At 42.3% G+C, this 21344-nt stretch overlaps 3 protein-coding genes across 3 annotated transcripts in view; 2 read left to right on the top strand and 1 right to left on the bottom strand.

Moving 5' to 3' along the window:
* Window positions 1–123: 123 nt before the first annotated feature.
* Window positions 124–3543, top strand: scg5 (secretogranin V; the record flags this gene model as incomplete). The annotated part of the gene is given in 6 exon segments (XM_080745088.1): window positions 124–352; window positions 1010–1159; window positions 1549–1585; window positions 1587–1653; window positions 2546–2599; window positions 3412–3543. Coding segments are annotated over 6 exon segments (669 nt in total).
* A 1888-nt stretch (window positions 3544–5431) lies between these two features.
* grem1a (gremlin 1a, DAN family BMP antagonist) lies at window positions 5432–5986 on the top strand (the record flags this gene model as incomplete). Its single annotated transcript, XM_080745087.1, has 1 exon — window positions 5432–5986. The coding sequence occupies one exon, from the start codon at window positions 5432–5434 to the stop codon at window positions 5984–5986; it is 555 nt and encodes a 184-aa protein (XP_080601213.1).
* A 1923-nt stretch (window positions 5987–7909) lies between these two features.
* The window catches only part of fmn1 (formin 1), a gene marked incomplete at both ends in the record, with an annotated part of 35767 nt that continues 22332 nt past the window's right edge, over window positions 7910–21344 (bottom strand). Inside the window, 8 exons of the mRNA XM_080745086.1 lie at window positions 7910–8065; window positions 9320–9401; window positions 9913–10062; window positions 11429–11480; window positions 13241–13333; window positions 18601–18721; window positions 19404–19463; window positions 20275–20421. Coding sequence (XP_080601212.1) covers window positions 7910–8065; window positions 9320–9401; window positions 9913–10062; window positions 11429–11480; window positions 13241–13333; window positions 18601–18721; window positions 19404–19463; window positions 20275–20421 — 861 coding nt within the window. The remainder of the gene's footprint in view (window positions 8066–9319; window positions 9402–9912; window positions 10063–11428; window positions 11481–13240; window positions 13334–18600; window positions 18722–19403; window positions 19464–20274; window positions 20422–21344) is intronic.

The following is a 21344-nucleotide window of genomic DNA, read 5'->3' as shown; positions in this document are numbered from 1 at the left end:
AGGGACCAACCAGAAGGCTGACAAAGGGTGAATTAATCAATCAATCAATACTCAGTTACTTACACCGCTGTTGTTAAATTGGGCTATTTTCATTTCATTTGTTTTCAGGCGACTTCTTCAGCGATGTCTTCAGCGGCGAGCTGGTTGCACGCAGCGCTCCTGGGCGTGGTGCTGGTGTGTGTGCTGGCCGGCAGGGCGTCGGCTCGAAGCCCCCGCACGGCGGACCAGGTGTCTGAGGACGACATCCAGCGGCTGCTGCACGGCGTGATGGAGCAGCTGGGCATCGCCCGCCCCAGGGTGGAGTACCCTGCACACCAAGCCACCAACATCGTTGGGCCTCAGAGCATACAGGGTAGGACAACAAGTTATGCTGTTAGATAACAATGTTTCTCAAGCTTTCAAATTTCAATGTCTCCCCTTAACTCTAGTGTACATTGGATCCGTTAGGGTTAATTTGGTTTCATGTGTAATCCCTACTCGTTACTGGGTTTAAGTAATAATATTACAGTGTACTAACTAGTTACTGCCCAACACTGCATTTTAAATGGTTAAAACACAGTGGTGCCTCCGGAGCTGGCTTTTTTAGAGCAGGGGCTAATTAATTTAGGCAACAAACAATATAACAAACGAGATTCTCTCGCTTAGGGTATTGATAACTGAACAGACCAGATCATGGGCAGTTTCCAGCTCCAAATCTGAGGACTGTATGTGATCGGATAGAGGCTGAAGATGCTTTCCAGAATAAAAAGTATGATCTTATAGTATATGGTTTACATAGAAGTCAGTCAATTGTCTTTCACATATTCATATACATTTTATTTATTTATTGCTTAAATATTTTTCATCAGTGTTGGGTTTGTGGGGTGGGGGGGATTAGGGGGTGCCCCCTGGATCCACCCCTGGTAAAACATGCTTAACTGTCTACAATTGTATGTCAAATGGCCATCGTTGGTGCCTGACTGCTGTGCAGTAAAGCTGGTTTGTGTGTTATCTGTTTTCCCCCCACAAGGTGGTGCTCACGAGGGACTCCAGCACCTGGGACCCTATGGGAACATTCCTAACATAGTGGCTGAGCTCACAGGCGACAACATCCCTAAAGACTTCAGTGAGGACCACGGCTACCCAGACCCTCCTAACCCATGCCCCCTTGGAAAGACAGGTAGACTCCTCTGTAATGGTTTAACTGATGTTTATAAAGTGTGTCAATGCATTTATTCTAAGCTTTAATTTGAATATGCCCACATACCAAACAACCAGTGAATAGTATGTGGCTCACAGTGTATCCTCTTCAATTGATACAACACATGGCTTACCAAGTGTGACACAAATTAGAGGTAAATGTTAATGTTAACTATTCCAAATCTAAATACAAAAGGGTGACTTCAGCATGAGTCAACAGTAGGCTACCATAATGGAAATGTGCTCTTTTGTCAGTTTAGATGTCAGTCAGTCAATCAATCACAATCAATCAATCAATCAATCAATCCCCATTGTTTCCTAAAACGTCATTAAGCTGACAGTACATGTATATTGTCTCTTCTTACACAGCAGCAGATGGGTGTCTGGAGAACGCCCCAGACACGGCACAGAGACTTTCAGAAACACCAGCATCTGTTTGACCCAGAACACGACTACCCATCTCTGGCCAAGTGGGTAGGTACAGCACAACTGTTTGACCCAGAACACGACTACCCATCTCTGGCCAAGTGGGTAGGTACAGCACAACTGTTTGACCCAGAACACGACTACCCATCTCTGGCCAAGTGGGTAGGTACAGCACAACTGTTTGACCCAGAACACGACTACCCATCTCTGGCCAAGTGGGTAGGTACAGCACAACTGTTTGACCCAGAACACGACTACCCATCTCTGGCCAAGTGGGTAGGTACAGCACAACTGCAGTGAGGGGGTTCACTACTAGACAACATGTAGGATGTACTGCACACAGTCATCTGCAAACTGTGTCTTTATGTTTAGATTAGCTAAATTGGCTCACCAGTGACTGTGTACTTTATCTAGTACTCACAGAAACACACTGTAAAATCCTTTAAAAATGAACACTCGTGACTGTTGTTCACTTAAAGGATGGTGGCAAAATCAATTTAATCTAGTAAACTACAAAATCTGAATGAATAAATACAGCATTTTAATAGACAGGCTTTTATGTTGGCTTTTCTAAATTATCTCCACCTTTGAATTCACATTTTAGTTTTCTTACTGGTCTATGTAAGTAAATAATGCTATATAATTTGCCGTAACAATGACTTTACAATCCCATTGGATGTGAATCGTTAAATAATGAAACCCAATGCGCTGTCTGACAGGTGCATCCTCCAATTCAAGCTAAAATGTGTGTTGGGTTGGTATAGTAGATCCAGCTGCAAGAATTCCCCTTTCAAGAATGTATTGATGCTCTGGGACAGCATTTATAAGCTTTGTTGATTGTAATCTAAGAACAATGGTATTTTTGCTGTGCAAATGACATTAGGCTCACAAATGTGTGTCACTCTGAACTGTTTTTTTTTTTTAATACATTTCCTTTCAGAACAAGGAGCTTTTGTACCAGAAACTGAAGGGAGGACCAAAAAGAAGAAAACGGGTATAGTGTTTCCTGGTTGTCTTTTCCCCTCTTCCTTTTGTGGTGCTGTGTCTTAGAAACCACATCACCGCCGAAGGAACAAATGTCCTCTTAAACTCGCCACTTGAGAAGTGGAGTCGTGTTCTGATCAAGATGGGAGCCTGAGAACATAATTTGGTCTTTCTGCAATAAAATGTTCTCACCTCATTTGACTTGACTCACGGTCAGTATTTGACTTGAGTCGATATTCGTGTCGAGTTGGGATACAAAAGCCACAATTATTTTCGAAAAAAGTATTAAATTGTTTGTATTTGACGTTTCTATTTTTGCCTCTAAATCAGTGATTCTCAACCTTTTCAGGCCTCAACCCCCAAAATAATCATATTTTAACTGGGGACCCCCCCACCCTGACGAGCGCTAAGAGTTGAGGCATTACATTTTGTATGACACGGTTCTATTGTGAAAATAGCCGATCTACATGCTCACAACGCCTCGTGTTGCGAGGCGTTGTGAGCATGTAGATCGGCTATTTTCACAATTTGACAATTTGGCCAATGTTTAATTTGTCATTTTAGAGGTATTAAAAAGTCCTCAAATTGTCACTTTAGAAATGTGCAGATAATCTATACACATTATGTTGGTTTGTTTACTGTTTACAACTCAACCTGTGGGTCCCAAAATAATTTGGGGTCCCGACCCACAGGTTGAGAACCACTGCTCTAAATGACGTGCCCACAATTGGGATACTGGGGTTAAAAAAAAGTGGTACAAATTATAACTAAACTGAATATTTCCTGTGCCAACACATAATTGATTTCTCTCTCGGAATGCAGAGTGTCAATCCTTACCTGATGGGCCAGAGGTTGGAACATGTGGTCGCGAAGAAGTCGGTTCCACACTTCTCTGAAGAGGAGGAAGAGGCATCATCAGCCCCCACCTCTGTCACCAGGATATCTACACACTAAAACCTATACACTCCTACAGGTTCTAAATGTATAGTCAACATGGTGTTCATTAAAACTGCAATCTGGAACTTTTTTATCACTTGTACCTGTACTTGTACAACCTTTTCCATGTACACCAAATCTCTTCTCCAAAAATAGCTGATCTACAAGCTCACAGCGCATTGTGAGCATGTAGATCTGCTATTTTTTAGCTTATGTTCCCTCAGAAAATAGATGCTGGGATTCAGGTGGTTAAGTCTTACCCGGGATTCAAACCCCAAGGTCTCCTGTGTGAGAGATCAAACATCTACCACTCATTCAAAAGGCAATCCCTGCTTGGCCTGTGGAGATAGGCTACTACCAGTAAGACTCCTTAATCGTAGATATAAGCCACCGTCAGGTCGCATACACAAACTTTAGAAGGCAATCAGGAGGGGAAATGGAAAATGGGACAGATCCATGTTGATGACATGACTCTAGACATACTGTGTACCGCTTTGCGTGATTTTAGGGCAAAATCTGTAGGAGCAGTGTCCAAAAATGTGTTTTGCAAGAATCTGCCTCATGGTGGCGCTAGAAGAGGGCCATGTGAGAAATCAAATGAGGAGTGGAGGTTGTGGTTTGGCAACCAAGGAGTGTGTGTGCAACTGCAAAGTTTGGCATGGATATAGGGGCAACGGTGGCGGAGATATGAGTATTAAGGGCGACGTGACGTGTGATTGACAGACTGACTGACAGCCGGTGGAGGTTTTGATAGTAACTGCGACCTGACGGTCTCAACAGTCCCACCCACCACCAGGTTGTCCACTATGTACAGTATTCTACCATACACATTGGTTACAATAATGTTTATTCATTAAAAATAAGTTCTGGATTGCAGCTTTAATATTAGGGTCAAACTTTAACTGTATTATCAGTTGTACACTGCTTGCAACAGATGTTAAATCAGACATCATTTATTTAATATAATATATAGTTTAAGTTCCTGTATCTTTAATGTTCACAGGTTTGTGAAATACTCTGAAGTGCAGATATCGAGGAAAATAAAATAATTTAGGAGGATAAACTATAATGCCATTGCCTTTTCTTATAAGTGGGTGGCTTATGTGAACATTAGCAGTGTATTTAACTATTTCAATGTGGCATGGAAGCTTGACATGTGCTTTGGTTATCATGTAATTCACTAATAATGTCTAAGAAATCGGCACACTTTATTTTCAGCCTGCCAAATCAATGGGCTCTGGTGTGCAAATTATTTTTCTGCCAAGTCAAATAAATGATTTACTTGCATTGACAATGAGTGGTGTTTTTTTGTTCTATCAATCAGACAAAATGAGCATGAGGGTTTGAGGGGGCGTGTTCAGAAGTTGAAACAATAGTTTAGAAAAGCTCTCACTATGACATTCATAAAGCCATTGGAGAGGAAGGTGGAACACTGCAACTGCTCTAAATATTCCATCAGAGACGGACTTGCCTGCCTGGATCACATTACATTCTCGTGGCGAGTTGGGAACTTGGGATACAAAAAAAGGTGAGTTAATTTAGCCGTAAACATCTACAAATAACTACAATACATTGGATATTAGTATTAAATGATGTTGCGTAAAATGCGTAAAGCGCCAATTCCCACCGGGCACGATAACTATAAAGATAACTTAAACTATCTTTCAGTTTCACCATTGTATTACTATTATTTTATTGTTAGTGTGAACACTGCCATCCACTTGACTTAAAACGATTAGAAATGTATGTTTTATAGTTAGTTATAGTGCTCAGAGTGAATGGCCTTTATTAATATGTGTATAAAACAATGTATAATTATAGTTAAACTGCATAAAATGCTGATGCTGTCCATCATCAGCCTGTTGACCAGAATTCTATGTTTCTTTCCCCCCCTTCAACTTAAAGCATGAAGACATTGCCGATGTTCACCGCAGCAGCAGTTTTGGGACTGCTTCTCTGCGCGCTGGAAAGCAGCACAGCCATCGGGACGTTCCAAGGCGCATTTCCACATCCGTACAAATACAACCCGAACCAATCCGAGAGGTCGCCACAACAACAGACGCCGATCACAGGATTAATGATGTCCCGCGGAGGAATGGGCTCCGTCACGACCGCCGAGGAGGTGCTCGAGTCCAGCCAAGAAGCGCTCCATGTGACGGAGCGCCGCTACTTGAAGCTGGACTGGTGCAAGACGCAGCCGCTCAAGCAGACCATCTACGAGGAGGGATGCCTGAGCCGCACCATCATCAACCGCTTCTGCTACGGCCAGTGCAACTCCTTCTACATCCCGCGGCACATCTACCAGGAGGACAGCGCCTTCCAGTCCTGTTCCACCTGCAAGCCCAAGACCTTCACCACCGTCACCTACACCCTCATCTGCCCCGGGCAGACGCCGAGCACCAGGAAGAAACGGGTCCAGCGCGTCAAGCAGTGTCGCTGCACAACGATAGATATGGATTAGATCCTCCGTAGCGAACTGGAGACACGCAATAATAGCATTTATATCATAAGAAAGAGAGAAAACGAGAGACAATGAATGCGTGCAATTATCGGGAAAAGCAGCAGGCTACCTAGAGAAGGATACTTGGACATTGGTTGGACCTACTAGCCTGATCAGTTGTTATAGCAACTTATAGGACTAGGGTCAAGGCTCCAGTGGCGTCAGTTCAGCAAAAGCTAGGGTATGGCAAAGATGGGAGTCCTCATGGAAAAGAGGCATTACATTTTGTATAACACGGTTCTATTGTGAAAATAGCAGATCTACATGCTCACATGTAGATCTGCTATTTTCACAATGTCTGGAAAAAAGACTTTTGTCAGTTTTTTACACAGGTTTCTATGGTTTCTTGGGCTGGATATGGCAGCCTGGAATTGTTGTTTAAGTGCAGCTAAACTTAGCATGTTTAGTAAACGTGCCACAGTTAACAATAATGAATTGCACCTGTGCAGCTGACCTACAGAACCTGGGAATATACCATTTTGTCAAGATGGGGAGAAAAAAAGTGTGGAGAATATAATTATACCATTTTGTAAAATTTTGCATTTGTAGTTAATTTACTGTAATTTAACAACATAATAACCATCACAGATACACAAAGAGACATTCATGGATTCATATGTAAAAGTAACTTTTATTTCCCCCCCCTGGACCCAGGGTATGGCAGCTGCATTCCCCTGCCATACCCAATTGACACCCCTGCAAGGCTCACTGGTGACTGGGGTGAGCTATTTGTACATTGAGTTATTTGTGCACAAAGTTTTGGGTTATAATATCCTCATGATGACCGTGGAAATAAGTGCAAGGAGTAGCCTACAAAACTGTTATGAATTTGTATGAGGATTGAGTAAACACTTTCAAATGACTGCTGGATGGTTGTACAGTTTCCACTGTGTGGGATATATAAGGTGTTTTTATTGTTGTATAGCAACCTGCACTGTCTGTCACTTCACGTTATGACATTATATAATTTGTTTAATATAAAGTGTAAAATATCTTATGAATAAACGCTTTGTTTTTACCTATTCAATTGTATTCCTCTTGAGTCTTGACAAGTGACTTAACAAATGAAAACATATTAAAAAAAACAGAAGTTATAAGATTTTAAAAGACAAAGTGCCAATACACATCATACTAGAGTTATTCAAGACTAGATATCCCATACAAAATCGTTTTAGATATTTTAAATCAAATAGTTTTCTATGTGTTTAAGTACAAGATACAGAGTTGACCGAAAGTGCTAATGAACAATATTGTTCCAAAGAAGCTATAGGCTTAAGACAGGGGTGCCCAAAAGGTAGATCGTGATCTACCAGTAGATCACAAAGGCTGTGCAGGTAGATCACATGACATGTCCCTAACAATATAATTCAAATATAAACAAAAATAATTATAACAAAAATCTTTTATATAACAAAAATGTTTGGTATCTGTCGCTTGAATTAAGGTCAAGAAGGGCCTGTCAGCTCCCTTCATGGCTTTTAAAGTTGACAAACCCCAAAAGCAATGCTTTGTTTTCAAGAGTCAGTAGCATTACAAAGAACCTGAATACCTACCACTTCCATACAGAATGGGATGAAGACTTTTCTCCATACTATTTCACTATTTTATCCCTACTATTTAAGTGAGTTTGTCTTAAATGCAATGCCGGTGCCGTTATTCCAAAGAAGCCCACTACATTGTTTTGGGTGGGTAGATCATGTTGAGCTGGTCATTTTTAAAGTAGATCTCAAGTCAAAAAAGTGTGGGCACCCCTGGCTTAAGATAATGAACACATCTGAGGGACACAGAAGTGCTTTAACAGTCCAATTCTCCTGGTGTTAACAAGGCATCATTCATGGTCCATATTCAGTTGAGAGTGACAGGGACTTGATCGCATCCTGATCATCATGGTCCATATTCAGTTGAGAGTGACAGGGACTTGATCGCATCCTGATCATCATCCGTAGAGAAAACGTCTGTCACTTGAGCTCTCCTCTCTTTATTAGATCTTCTGTCTCGATTAGCGGAGACACTGGCCTGTTTCTGCCGCAGTCTCTGTTTCTGTTAGGAGGCAAGTACAGGTGCACGGTTAGGGTGATGACAAAACATCAGTAGGCCTATACAATAACTTTCCACTGAATTAAGACATAGCCTATAATAACATTTAGTGTTTTATGATAAATAATATAGATTAACAGTGCTTCTTGATTTTGTGAGTAGGGCCTACTCATGATTTATTGAGTAGCACTTTTGTACATGTTTTTTCTTTTTCTTTTTTTTTAAAGAAAAAACGTGAACTGGGACTGTTCAAGTGCACTGCAAAATCAGAATGTAAAAGTTTACATTTGTTTCTAGGCTGTCAGAGTTTCAAGATTCAAGAGGTTTTATAATTCATCACATGCTCAAACTGCACAGTGAACTCCAACAGACTGTAGTGACGATGTACAACATATAGGCTTAAAATAAAAACAAGGTATAGAACAAGTAAGGTCGAAGGTTATAACAATGTGCAAAGGAACAATAAGTAATTAAGCATGAAGAAAATATAAGTACAGCATCAATACAGTACACAGACATTGATGTGGAGAATGACCATGCATAGCCACATACTGTATACTTATACAGAAGGCCTCACCAAACACCAGTATTGATCTAGTTAAACCACTTGAACCCTAGCATCCCCATTTCGGGGCGTAATAGGCAAAAGAATTATGCAATAATAGCAGATAGGCTATCCTTTTGGCAAAAAGAGAGAGAGAATATAAATGATAAATGCCGTAGAAGGACTAGCACTTAACTGAATGAATAAAACATGATGTTATCCAATGTGTATCGTACATAGTCTACCTCCATTGGGTGTTTTTCCCCTTTCTTATTTGCCTCTACACATCTTTTTGCAGAAAATAGGCTATCTGCTATGTTTGCTCTTTGACAAGTAGTATTGCCTGAAGCTCATGGAATTGCATCTTAGCTGAACAGAAGAAGTTTGGTCTCTTATACATAAGTTGCAGATTGCAGCGTTTGAGATGCTCATACCCAGTGGTTCCCAAACTTAGTTTTTAGCCTGTGACCCAAAAGAGAAATTACACATTCGCCCAGGACCCAAACTAGTGAAAATAGCAGATCTAGAGAGCTAGAGAGCTTCGCACCGCGTTGAAAGTTGAGATATTATTATATTTTATTTATGGCATTTTTTATGTGTTTGTTTCTTTGTTTGAAAATGTATGAAATTCTCTCATATATATTTCTTTTTTGTAAAGAGAAACGTTTTACTCAAGTCGTGGCCCATAAAAGTTTGTGAAACAGTGCTCTTACCAGGCTGTCTGCATGGATCTTTCTGGTCTCTATCTTCCTGTCCTCTGTGATTCTCTTTACTGAGAGCTGGGCCTCTTTCAGTCTGCAGAAAAATGGCAAGCATGATAGTGATCATTTAATAGATTTAAAAGAAATGTCAAACCAGAGCAACAGTGTAGTATCTGATTCAAAAGGAAAACCCCTTGGCAAACGTAGGGGTACAACAGATAATTTAATCAGTTGAATCAATTAAAAAAGGTTATTTACAAGCTCATGATGCGCTGCGTTGTGAGCTTGTAGATTGCCTATTTATTTTCACTATTTTGCGTGACACCGTTGTACAATGATTCTATGATATACAGTAGGCTATACTGTATATAATTTTAAAGAATACAAATAAACGCACTTCTCAAAGAGTTGTCGATAGAATAATTGCTAAGAAGATAATTGATGGTTTCAGCCCTGGACCACTTTCAGACCTGGTGCACACACGCACACGCACGCACGCGCGCACACACACACACACACACACACACACACACACACACACACACACACACACACACACACACACACACACACACACACACACACACACACACACACACACACACCTTTCTTTATAGATGATTTGGTTTTCCCTCTTCCACCTGGTCTTAAAGTCGGCACAGAACTCGTACCAGAACACGAAGAAGTGACCAGTGGCCACCTCTTTCTCTCCTGCTTTGGGCTCCAGACCAAAGTAGTGCACCAGATCCTGAAAGCTGCCCCAAAAGAACAAGAGGAAAATTATGACATGAATATCTAAATATGGATATTGGTGTATTTCTGTTGAGCCAGTCTCTCTAATCCAGTGGTTCTCAACCCATTTAGGCCTAGAATCATTTAATGCTTTAACTATTGAAAAATAGCAGATATACAAGCTCACAGTGCGGCACACGCTGCGAGCTTGTAGATCTGCTATTTTTGAAAAGTCGTGAAAGTGTGTGCAAATCTTTGAATATTATGTATTTCTTAAGCGAACATTTGTAACTCAAATTTTGCTTCTGGGGGTCCCTGGAACGAAATATTTTGAGATGGGGGGTCTGTGGCCAAATACATATCATTTTGGGGATCCTTCCCATGAAAAGGTTTGAGCTCCATTGACGTAGAAACATGCGTTTTTCAGAAAACCTTAGAGGGATTTAGAAGACACTTAGAGAATCGGGTCAAAATATTTAAAGACTTTCACAAATGTTCACTATTTAAAAAAAATAGCAGATCTACAAGCTTGCAGTGTGGCACTCTGTGCCGCGCTGTGAGCTTGTATGCTATTTTTCAATAGATAAAGCATAACATAATGGTTAAAGCGGTTCAAATCACATGACACAGATTCGCGCTCAGGTCTAAATGGCTTTTTAAACTCTGGACCACTAGCATATTTTGAACAATCATCAAGTATCGACCCCACCACTCCACAACAATATTTATATAATATACTGTATGTAAGAAGGCACAATAGTCATTTATATATATTGTTTTACGTACAAAACCAGTTGAACGATGCTTAACGTCATTTGTGTCTACATTTGGGTTGTTGGCTGTTTGAGGATGTTGTTGGATTGCAATAAAACTTGGCTTTTATCATTTTGTTCCCCATATTCAGAATGCTAGAGGACACACTCACATTATGCTTTGTTTGTTTGGGATTTTCTGCTCAGCCTTCCCCACGAAGACGAGACTTATTCGGAATACTTTTGTAAGCTTGTAACAAAGATAATTGAGAGATTTTCTTGAGAGCGAAACGGCATGTTAAAACACGAACATCGCTGGTTTGGATGTTACACGGGTGTTTCTCAAGAAGACAGTGTTGGTGAATAGTGGATAATATGTAATTTGAGCTGGGCATCTCCGTGAAAATGTGGGGGACAATAAACGATGTTGGCAATGCATCATTAGAAAGCAAAGAACGTCCTCCTTTCTTCAGTGCACATTGACACAAAATGTGTTTTCTGCAATGTCCAACTGACTTTGGTAGAGGGTGACATTAGTGGGTCACATCCCATTGTTTTGTCAGACGTTGTTTGCGCAAAATCTGTGTCTTGAGACATGAGGAGACATACAAAGGACAATATGGTTTTATTCTCAAACCCTTTCTGTGCCGTCGCCAACAGATAGGAGGTTTCAGAGTGTTCCTTCCGTGCTGCAAAGAAAAAGACAAGATGATTCAATAACGGGTAAACTCAGTCAACGATGAGAGAGATTAAATTGAAATAGTCATAATCCCCATTTTCTACAGTCTACATATACTACAGTATGGAATCTATTGATATCCATATTGATAGCCACTCACTAAGAACGTTGTATTATGATGACTCTGTCAAATGGAGCCAGACAACCATTTGGCCTCTTCAAAACAGCAATTTCATGGTCAATTATCGAACAATGGGGCCATTCTTGATACTACTTGCAAACTGCTTTGCCTTTATCACAAAATAACAGACACACACTAGTTTCTGTCTCTGTCTGTCTGTAATGCAGTGGGTTTCAATTTCATTCACAGGAAGAGGTCCATCTTAACTATTATTTTAATCTTCCTTGAAATGCAACTCCATTTTGTTGTCCAAATATTCGTACATTAAGTGGCACTTTCTAGAAATGAGTGGACGGCCCTACCTTACTTTCAGATATGGACACATTTATCTAAAGAAACAATCTATTTGAAAAAAGTAAAATGACATTACTCTAACAGAAATAAATTGTTTTCACTTATTTTAACCATGTAAATCCTAGACTTATTTGATTATTCTTATGGGCCCTATACTTTGTTGATCGTATTTTAATGGGCTACACTAAATATCTTTGCCAAAATTAGCTGATCTACAGTACAAGCTCACAATGTGTCGTGACTCTGACTCGTGAGTCGTGAGCTTGGAGATCTGCTATTTTTGGCAACTATTCCCCCCAGAAAAGAGTGGTGAGTCAGTTAGTCTGAATTCAGCATGAAATGTTAAGATGCATATTTTTTTTAAGTGGGGCAAAGAGACTGAGCCGACAGACAGGAGTCTTTCAGTCACTGCCAAATCTACCTGATCCCTATCTGTGTGTCTAGCCTTGGCTGTGCACCCACCACCCGCCAACATTTATCTCCCTCACAGATGGGGATATCAAACTCACTCCATCAAATACAGACAGGCACAGAGATGTGTGCCGTGGTAACAGGATGTATGCTGTAGCTTTAATCTGAATCCTAGAGACAACAGACTAATTATGGAAGGAGTAGGAGTTTTGGAGAGAGAAATGGAAAAGCAAAGGGTGAATGTCTTATTGTCTTTTCAGTCAGGCAGAAGGTACACACATTTAAAGTGGGCTTAGAAGCAGCTCAAAACCGACTCGTTTTTACTATTTTTATCTCCTCAGAGCCTAGAAGACTGTCTGTCTGTCTGTCTGTCTGTCTGTCTGTCTGTCTGTCTGTCTGTCTGTCTGTCTGTCTGCCTGCCTGCCTGTCTGTCTGTCTGCCTGCCTGCCTGCCTGCCTGCCTGCCTGCCTGCCTGCCTGCCTGCCTGTCTGTCTGTCTGTCTGCCTGCCTGCCTGCCTGCCTGCCTGCCTGCCTGCCTGCCTGCCTGCCTGTGTGTGGACAGTGGACCGATCATCGCAAGATTTCTTGTCCAGTAGGCCACAGAAGCACCTGCACATTTTCACATTATTATGTTTTATACTTTTTTAAATGTATAACTTATATCTTATAATGGAAGTCAATGGGCCTCAGTCTGATCATACTGAAACTTTGTCCAAATTTGGGGTGATACAGTATGTAACTGATTCCTGTAGGTGACTGATGTCACAGACTGACCTCATAAAGACCGACCTCCACGCCACACGTGTTCTTTACAGATCATCATAACTTGATGTTTTCAAATGATAACATTTGGAAAGTATAGCAAAAAGTAAAAGTATACTGACCACTGAGGATGAAAGCTTCCATCTTGTCCTTAAATGGCTGCAGGTGCTCCTCCAGGGAGTTCGAGCACACATCCCTCACGCCTTTCTCACACACTGGGGAATCAGGTAGAGAGACATATATTGAATTCTCCAGTCAGTCAGATACGGATTAACCATTTACACCATACTTAATTAAATGAGACATTTTGGAAATAATATAAAAATACTTTTTACAATAGGGATTTAATGAACTACTGTATATGAAAAACATCATGGTATCAAAGTCTGACTTAAAAATAAATTACATGAAACAGAAGTACATGATGCATATATCGGATCCACATTAAATTCAGGAGGTTTAAAGGAAACCTGACAGGTATTAGATATTCATCTGTCAGACAGTCAATCATTTATGCCACTTGGTTTGATGGGAGCAATCCAGTGATGTGTTCTAGACTTGTTTTGAGTTCATACTATAATCTATGATCCGCAGCTATTTGTGTGGCCTGGGCAGACGCCAGTGCATAATGCCTATCATATACGTTACTTTGAAAGGTTCACGAGGGCAGTGCATATTTTTATTTCCGTATACGTGCGTTACAGGTAGAACACAGCACTGGAGCGATCACATGGTTATAGTAACTGGCTCAGGTTAGGCACCATTAGTATGGTTAAGTTTAGGCATGGGTTTGGTGTCATGACACGATAAGCGTTTGAAACTAGATGGAGTAATTAAATACAATATAACACACATCTGCAGTAGTGAGGTTGTCTCTCCACTTCTATTGAGATATGTAGGCCCTGTGGTCGGGTAGGACCGCTGTTGACAAGTGGAATTGCCTGAAGCTCAAAGCGCACCACCTCCCCTGCACCACCTCCCCTGCACCGCCTCCCCTGCACCGCCTCCCCTGCACCACCTCCCCTGCACCACCTCCCCTGCACCACCTCCCCTGCACCACCTCCCCTGCCCAAGCGTATGTTTCATCTTAGGTCAGTGGGAGTGCGAGAGACCTGGGGTCAAATCCTGTTTGTCGGTGTAAGTGAATCTGACGATAAAAACCTTGAACTCTTACGTTTTATTAGAAAATGAGATTTTGGACTTATGGGCAGTCCCCCATATGCTTTGTTTTTCACAAGTTGCAATTTAGGAAGCAAAGTGCACTCATAATTTATTTAACCCTGAGCTGAGATGGAGGCAAAGCAAAATGGAGAGAGTCAGGGAAGAGACAGAGAGTCAGGGAGAGAGTAGTCTCGCGTAGCCAGACAACTATTCCACAATCTCCGAATGCTATATAAAATCTGGAACGGCAGCTCCCGAACGGCGAGTATGGGAAGTAGCCACTGCTGCACGGAACTGTAGTCCCATTGGAAACATAACAGAAACACAATAGCTCAGACAAAGTCATTCGAGCGGCCAATTCTTGTTATGGGTGTATAGTTTAAGAAAAACGTTTTAAAACATCATGGAAGTAACACCAATAACACCAGAGAAAGACGAAATAAAGCCCCCAGAAATGTTGAAAGGAGACTTAACGCTTCTAGTAGGACATGTTATTGTTACTGCACCAAGGGAGCGGTTGCGTCACATCCGCTCTATCTCGCACTCATCGTTTCTTCTTCCGTTTGCCAGACTGTATGCCGGGAGCATTTGCCCAAATCGCAGAGGCAACAGTCTGGCCACGCGAGACTAGGGAGAGAGGCCGGATTGTCTCAACTCCATTTCTGTCCCAGAGAGTTGGAGGAGGTTATCAACGTGGTTTCCCCTTCAGAGATAATTTATTCAGATTCACCTTAGAGATGGCGGCAGCCAAGCCCACTCTAACCCACCTCCTCTCCCTGGCTGCATGTGGCTTTATGCCCCCCCACGGCCCCCCCCTCCCGCCTCTCTGTTCGTCGTCCAATCAGTGGATCACAGGAGCCAGTCTCCTGAGTCAGTCATAATAGTGGCTGCGGTGGGAGCAGCCCCCCCCCCCCCCCCCCCCCCCACCGACCCCCCCCCCCCACCCCCCACCCCCCACCCACACGCTCAGTCAACATCTCCCAGATAAGATTACAAAAGAATACTGTTTTCATTGGGGATTTGTGTAAACGTGTAACCCCCCCCCCCCCCCCCCCACCCGCTGTCTTTTGTGTCCTACAAGAGTTTGCTTATTTCAGACTGAAGAGGGCCATAAACTCTCACATAAACAGAGCTTTACTGATGAAGAGAATTCAGTGTTACAGCAGCTTCTTGGCTTCATGGTGTTGAAGCCGTTGCATAATATCTGACAATTAAATAGCAGCTGATTACATTTTTGGAGAGGGTATTCTATTTTCTTTGATCGGTCACCTTCTCCAACATGGTCAATCAGACGTGTAATAATAGTTATTGGAAATATCTGGCAAAGTCCAGTTAACACTAAAGTCAGTCCAGGCCAGTCCAGTCTACAATTTACAAACGCTCTTATCCAGAGTGACAAGTGCGAAATCAGAGTGAGCAGCATGCATGGACGCAATACAATTTAAAAAACAGGGTAAAAAGTAAAGTGCAGAGGGAACAATATTTAGTTCTTCAAACCTCAGCTCATATCAAATGTATTGACTTCAATATAAGCAGACCGTATAACCAGCGACGGCTCCAGAGACTTGGCAATGGGGAGGCTAGCTTTTTTAGAGTGGGGGCAACAAACAATAATGAATAATACTAATACGACAAGCGCAATACTCTAGGCCTAGGGTATTGATAACTGAACAGACCAGGTCATTGGCAGATGCCAACTCCAAATCTGTGGACTGTAGGTGTCCTCAGATAAGGTTTTTGTGAGGCTGAAGACGCTTTCCATCATAGTGACATGCAGAACAAACTGTCCATATAGTATGGTTTACATAGAATCAGTCAGTTGTATTTCACATATTCATATATATTTTCATTCCCTGCTTGTGACACCAAGTAAGCATCCAAAGAAGAGCAATATTCAACCCGCCACATCAGTGAGCTGAGGGCGCAAACAGGGCGAGACAAAAGCAACCTGCGCTGGGCGATCCAGATCGCAACGGTTGGTTTGGGTAGATGGGCCGATAAGACAAGGCTGTGTTGAGAGGAAGAGAAAGTAATCTGAGGCAAACATCTGGGGGCCACACGGGAGCCCAGATGACACCACAGAGGGTGCTGCCAATCTGTGCATCTCCGCATCGGCCCAAACAGAGATAGGAGAGCCTCCCTAGAGATTACATAAGACGAGGGCGACAGGGGACACAAAGGCAACCTACAGGATGCACAATGAACAGAGATATGATGAGCAGGATTAGAAGCTGGATCTTAAAAGGCGCCACGCAGGCCAGTATCAACAGTAGCCAGGCACACACACATGCAAAGAAGCACATGTGCATGCAGGGGTGTCACACTAAATTCTGGGCCCTGGGTACTCTAACTATTGAAAAATAGCAGATATACAAGCTCACAGCGCGGCACCAAGTGCTGCGCTGCGAGCTTGTAGATCTGCTACTTTTGAAAAATCGTCAAAAGTTGTGCATGTTTTTGAATATTTCAGATCCTTCTACGGTTTTTTGAAAAAAATGTTTCCATGTCAGTGGTGCTCGAACCTTTTCATGTGAAGGACCCCCAAAATGATATGTATTTGGCCACGGACCCCCCATCTCAAAATATTTAGTTCAAATGTCTGCTTAAAAATACATATATTCAAAGATTTGCGCACATTTTCACGACTTTTCAAGAATAGCAGATCTACAAGCTCGCTGTGAGCTTGTATATCTGCTATTTTTCAATAGCTAAAGTATAAAATAATTAAGGCCCCTCCACCTTGGGCCCTAGTAACTCAGTCCCCCCCCCCCCCCTTGTGACGCCCCTGTGTGCATGTGTACAGTATGCTATGAAACACATGCATCTGTGATGGCTGGCTGCCTGCTGTCAAACCTGCGCACACACACACACGTACACACACGTACACAACTAGAGGCAGAAGGAGAGAGCGAGGGATAATGTCCTCAGCATGACCGTTGACTGGGTAAACTGACTGGCATGCTGAATGGCGTCATATGGGCACACTTAGAGAGAGAGAGAGAGATGAGAGCAACGGAGAGGGATAAGAGAGGGGAGAGGAAATCTTTTGTTCTGGGCTTTAGCCGACTTGAGTTTTGGTCAAAAGACGCGGGCCCTGAACCTAAGTATAAACAGTTACTCAATGGATGGGGCCAGTGATGGGAAACCAACCAGGGGTGTGTGTGTGTGTGTGTGTGTGTGTGTGTGTGTGTGTGTGTGTGTGTGTGTGTGTGTGTGTGTGTGTGTGTGTGTGTGTGTGTGTGTGTGTGTGTGTGTGTGTGTGTGTGTGTGTGTGTGTGTGTGTGTGTGTGTGTGTGTGTGTGTGTGTGGGTGTGTGTGTGTGCGTGTGTGTGCGTGCGTGTGTGGAGGAGTGGGGGTCTGAAGAAAAACGATGCCAGACAGGGCCCGAGGTTTGGTCTGTGGGAACTCTCGAGAGTAACACAAAATCACAGTGATAGAGTTACATGGGCTGGCTGAGGTTTTCAAACAAATACACACAACAAAATGACCACAAGGCCAGTCTATTCCGGTCAACAAGTCACATGGATGTTAAGGCATTCAGAACGGGTACACATTATTGAGTATCATTATTTTATGCTTCAACTATTGAAAAATAGCAGATATACAAGCTCACAGCGCGGCACCGAGTGCCGCGCTGCGAGCTTGTAGATCTGCTATTTTTTTTTTAAGTCGTGAAAATTTGAATTTTGACCCGATTCTATAAATGTCTTTTGAATCCTTCTAAGGTTTTTTGAAAAACCTATGTTTCTATGTCAGCAATCTGGCCAGCCATCGTCAAAGAAAAGGTCCTTTTCACTTAACTGGAGCTCAGTTAGTCTGTTCTTGAGAGACTACTGTGTCAGTGGTTCTCAAACTCTTTCATGTGAAGGACCCCCAACATGATATGTGTTTGGCCACGGACCCGCGTCTCAAAACATTTAGTTCCAGGGACCACCCAGAAGCAAAATTTGAGTTACAATCGTTCGCTTTGAAAATACATTATATTCAAAGATTTGCACACACTTTCACGACTTTTTCAAAAATAGCAGATCTACAAGCTCGCAGCGCGGCACTCGGTGCCGCGCTGTGAGCTTGTATATCTGCTATTCATCACTGGTTAAAGCATTCAATAATTCTAGCCCTAAATGGGTTAAAGCATTGCTGTCTGACTGTTCAAAGTGAATATTATGTCGAGCTATTATGTCTCTGGGAATGTTTGGGCGGCGGCGGGCCGACTAATACTGAGCTGAACTGGGGGCTGTTGGTATTCATTCCTCCCTGTAGGAAAAGATAAAAAGACCAAACAATAAAGTGCTGTGTTGCTTGGTTCGTGACACGGTACCTGTCAGGTCTCGTCCAAGCTGTCTCAGGTCTCTGTTGAGGTCATCAAATTTGACGTGTGCCGCCAGGGAGACGTCGTGAGGCTCGGGCAGCGGGAACTTACAGTCCTCTGTTCCTGCACTCTGGTGACATCCAAGCACAGTCACCTCAACTAAACATCAGACTTAAACATAATAATAATATATACAGTATGGGCATTCCCAGATGATGCCCTGTTAGGGTACCCCCTTATGCCCATATATGGAGATCCCCAGGCATCAAAGCCAGGCCCTAACTTGCCAAGGCCCTGCTTGGCTTTACTAATTAACATACGTTTTATGCCCATATATGGAGGTCCCTGTCCTAATGTCATCAACATTAAGGACAAATCTGGGAATGCCCATATTTGGTAATACCCATATATGGACATGTTTTTTTTGACATAACATTGTTGACTATCATGCAAGGGTCTCCATATATGGATCACTGGCCAGATGGCCAAGAATTGGCGCGACCTCGTGAGGTCGCATGTCGCCCTGAGGCGTTTTACTAGTAATAATAACCACATGTATGAACCTGGGGTGAACATGACAATAGACAATCTATGATAAGCTTGGCAAATGCTCTAAAACAGACTGGCATCGGTGAGTTCGGCAGTTTTCGACAGGGCCTAGTATACACAAATCATCATGACATCACAACAACAAAAAACTACTGGTAGATAACGCCGGCGGCGTCACATTGGAGCAGTACTATTCATCAAGCATTACTGTACAACCACTGACGACGTCTATAACAGACCATGCATTTTCGTATTTTCCTTACCTCGTCCACGTTGCGTAAATAGTACGACACCACATAGTCCACCAGACTGATACGATTGTCCTAGAAAATAAAAGAGCATCACTTTATACACTTAATACACTGTATGTCAACCAATGGTTGAAATGATATATTAATAAGGATATATTGACTGTTAAGGACTTGATATACTTTCTTGTGCGCAGTGTCATGCACCGGAAATAGAAGATCTACAAGCTCATAACAGCGCTGCTATTTTCAGTGTGCGACACCGGCATGCAAGTATAAATGTAAGTATAAGTATACATTAATAAAATGGTTCATTATTCGTTAAATATTAATACAATTTATGTAAATCAAATATCTTTAGGAAAGGGAAAACAAAGGGATAAATGATAGTGTAGTTGCTGTAAGTAAATTGACAGAGAAGCAATAGCGTAAACATGCAAACAAATGTATTACTTTTTCTTTTCATACAGCACTTTCATTTAGCACATTAATTAGTAAATTAATGGCTTAAAGGTGCTATCCTAGGAGCTCGGCCGAATGAGTTTGTTCAGTGACTAGTGGTAGATCATCCTGCCACCTCCTTAGCTCCAAGCTTTTAATGATCTGTGCTCATCAAGGATTAAACCTTAATGACTTTCTAGTCGCAAGCCAGCTTATAGGCTTTACCACCACACCCTTTATTTATACAAGCTCTATACTGTACATGCTCTTTTTCATCTTTGGCCTGGCACACTCTCTCACTGTTGGAGCTTTGCAATGGTAGCGAAATTGATCAACAACTAAAAATGACAACGCTTGCCACATTACCATATGCTGAACTATCACTCCAAAATGTAAAACTATTTTTGGAAAGCTCCTGCAAAGCTATAGCGTGACAAGCCCTTACTCTGCTCTTGACATCCTTGAGTTTGGGCAGGATCTCCAGGCCAAAGCCGTCGGCCTGTCCCCTGGTCCTGCTGCCTCCGTTCATGTGATTCCCCAGGGCCAGCACCAAGCCCATCACCTCCCTCACACTGCTGTTCTGCAACAAGACCTGCAGGGAGACACATCGTCGTTGTACGTCAGGTGGAAACCTTGTATGTCCAAATACTGTTCATTTTGTATTTATCATTTTGAAACGGATTTAGACTACTGAAAACAGACGATCTACAAGCACACAACACCTTGCACCGCGAGGCGTTGTGTGCTTGTAGATCCGCTGTTTTCACTACTTTTGTGCGACGGCCTTGAATGATGAAGCGGGGCTTTACTTCGCGAAAATTTGAAATGTGGAGATACAAGGAGATACAAGGTTTCTGCTCGACAGTGACGACATGCAGGGTTAAATGGCAAAGAAGTTGAGAGCAGTTTGTGTTCACTTTCAGAGGCCTCGTAGAATATTATAAGCTCATCTTGTTGCAATCCAACAATATCGAGCGTCTGAGCGATGGATTGCAAACGCTGTAAAAAAATCTGAGTGACACAATGAAATGCCATGCAATCCTGTTATGTCTGAAATCAGAAACACGCCCTTCTGTGAGTAACAACAATATTTCAGATGTGGTGAAGTGCCTCTGCCATACGTGTCAATCATTTCAGAACCAAGATTGAACCTAATCAAAGGCCGAAGGAGAAACACGATATATATTCTCCAATGTGCCTGTTTTCAGCTATAAAATTAAACATCAAAGACATTACAAAGAAAATAACAGGCCTGAAGCCTTTCAGCATGCACGATAATGGTATACTTTGGATTGTAACTTTGTGTTATACACAAGTCATTTCACCTACAAATATATTTGGATATATCATTGCTATGCAGATCTGGAGGGTACACATTACAGACTGTGAGATGACCTTTAATGCGACTAGGCCTGTGACGATTCACTTACCTCCCGATTCGATTCGATTTCGATTCATAGGGTGACGATTCGATTATATCACGATTGTTGCGTTTTCCTGCGATTCGAATCACGA

The sequence above is a fragment of the Nannobrachium achirus genome, assembly GCF_963921795.1.
Source record: "Nannobrachium achirus genome assembly, chromosome: 16".
NCBI lineage: Eukaryota > Metazoa > Chordata > Actinopteri > Myctophiformes > Myctophidae > Nannobrachium > Nannobrachium achirus.
The sequence above is the reverse complement of the archived record's forward strand: the minus strand, read 5'-3'. Positions and strand labels throughout refer to the sequence as shown.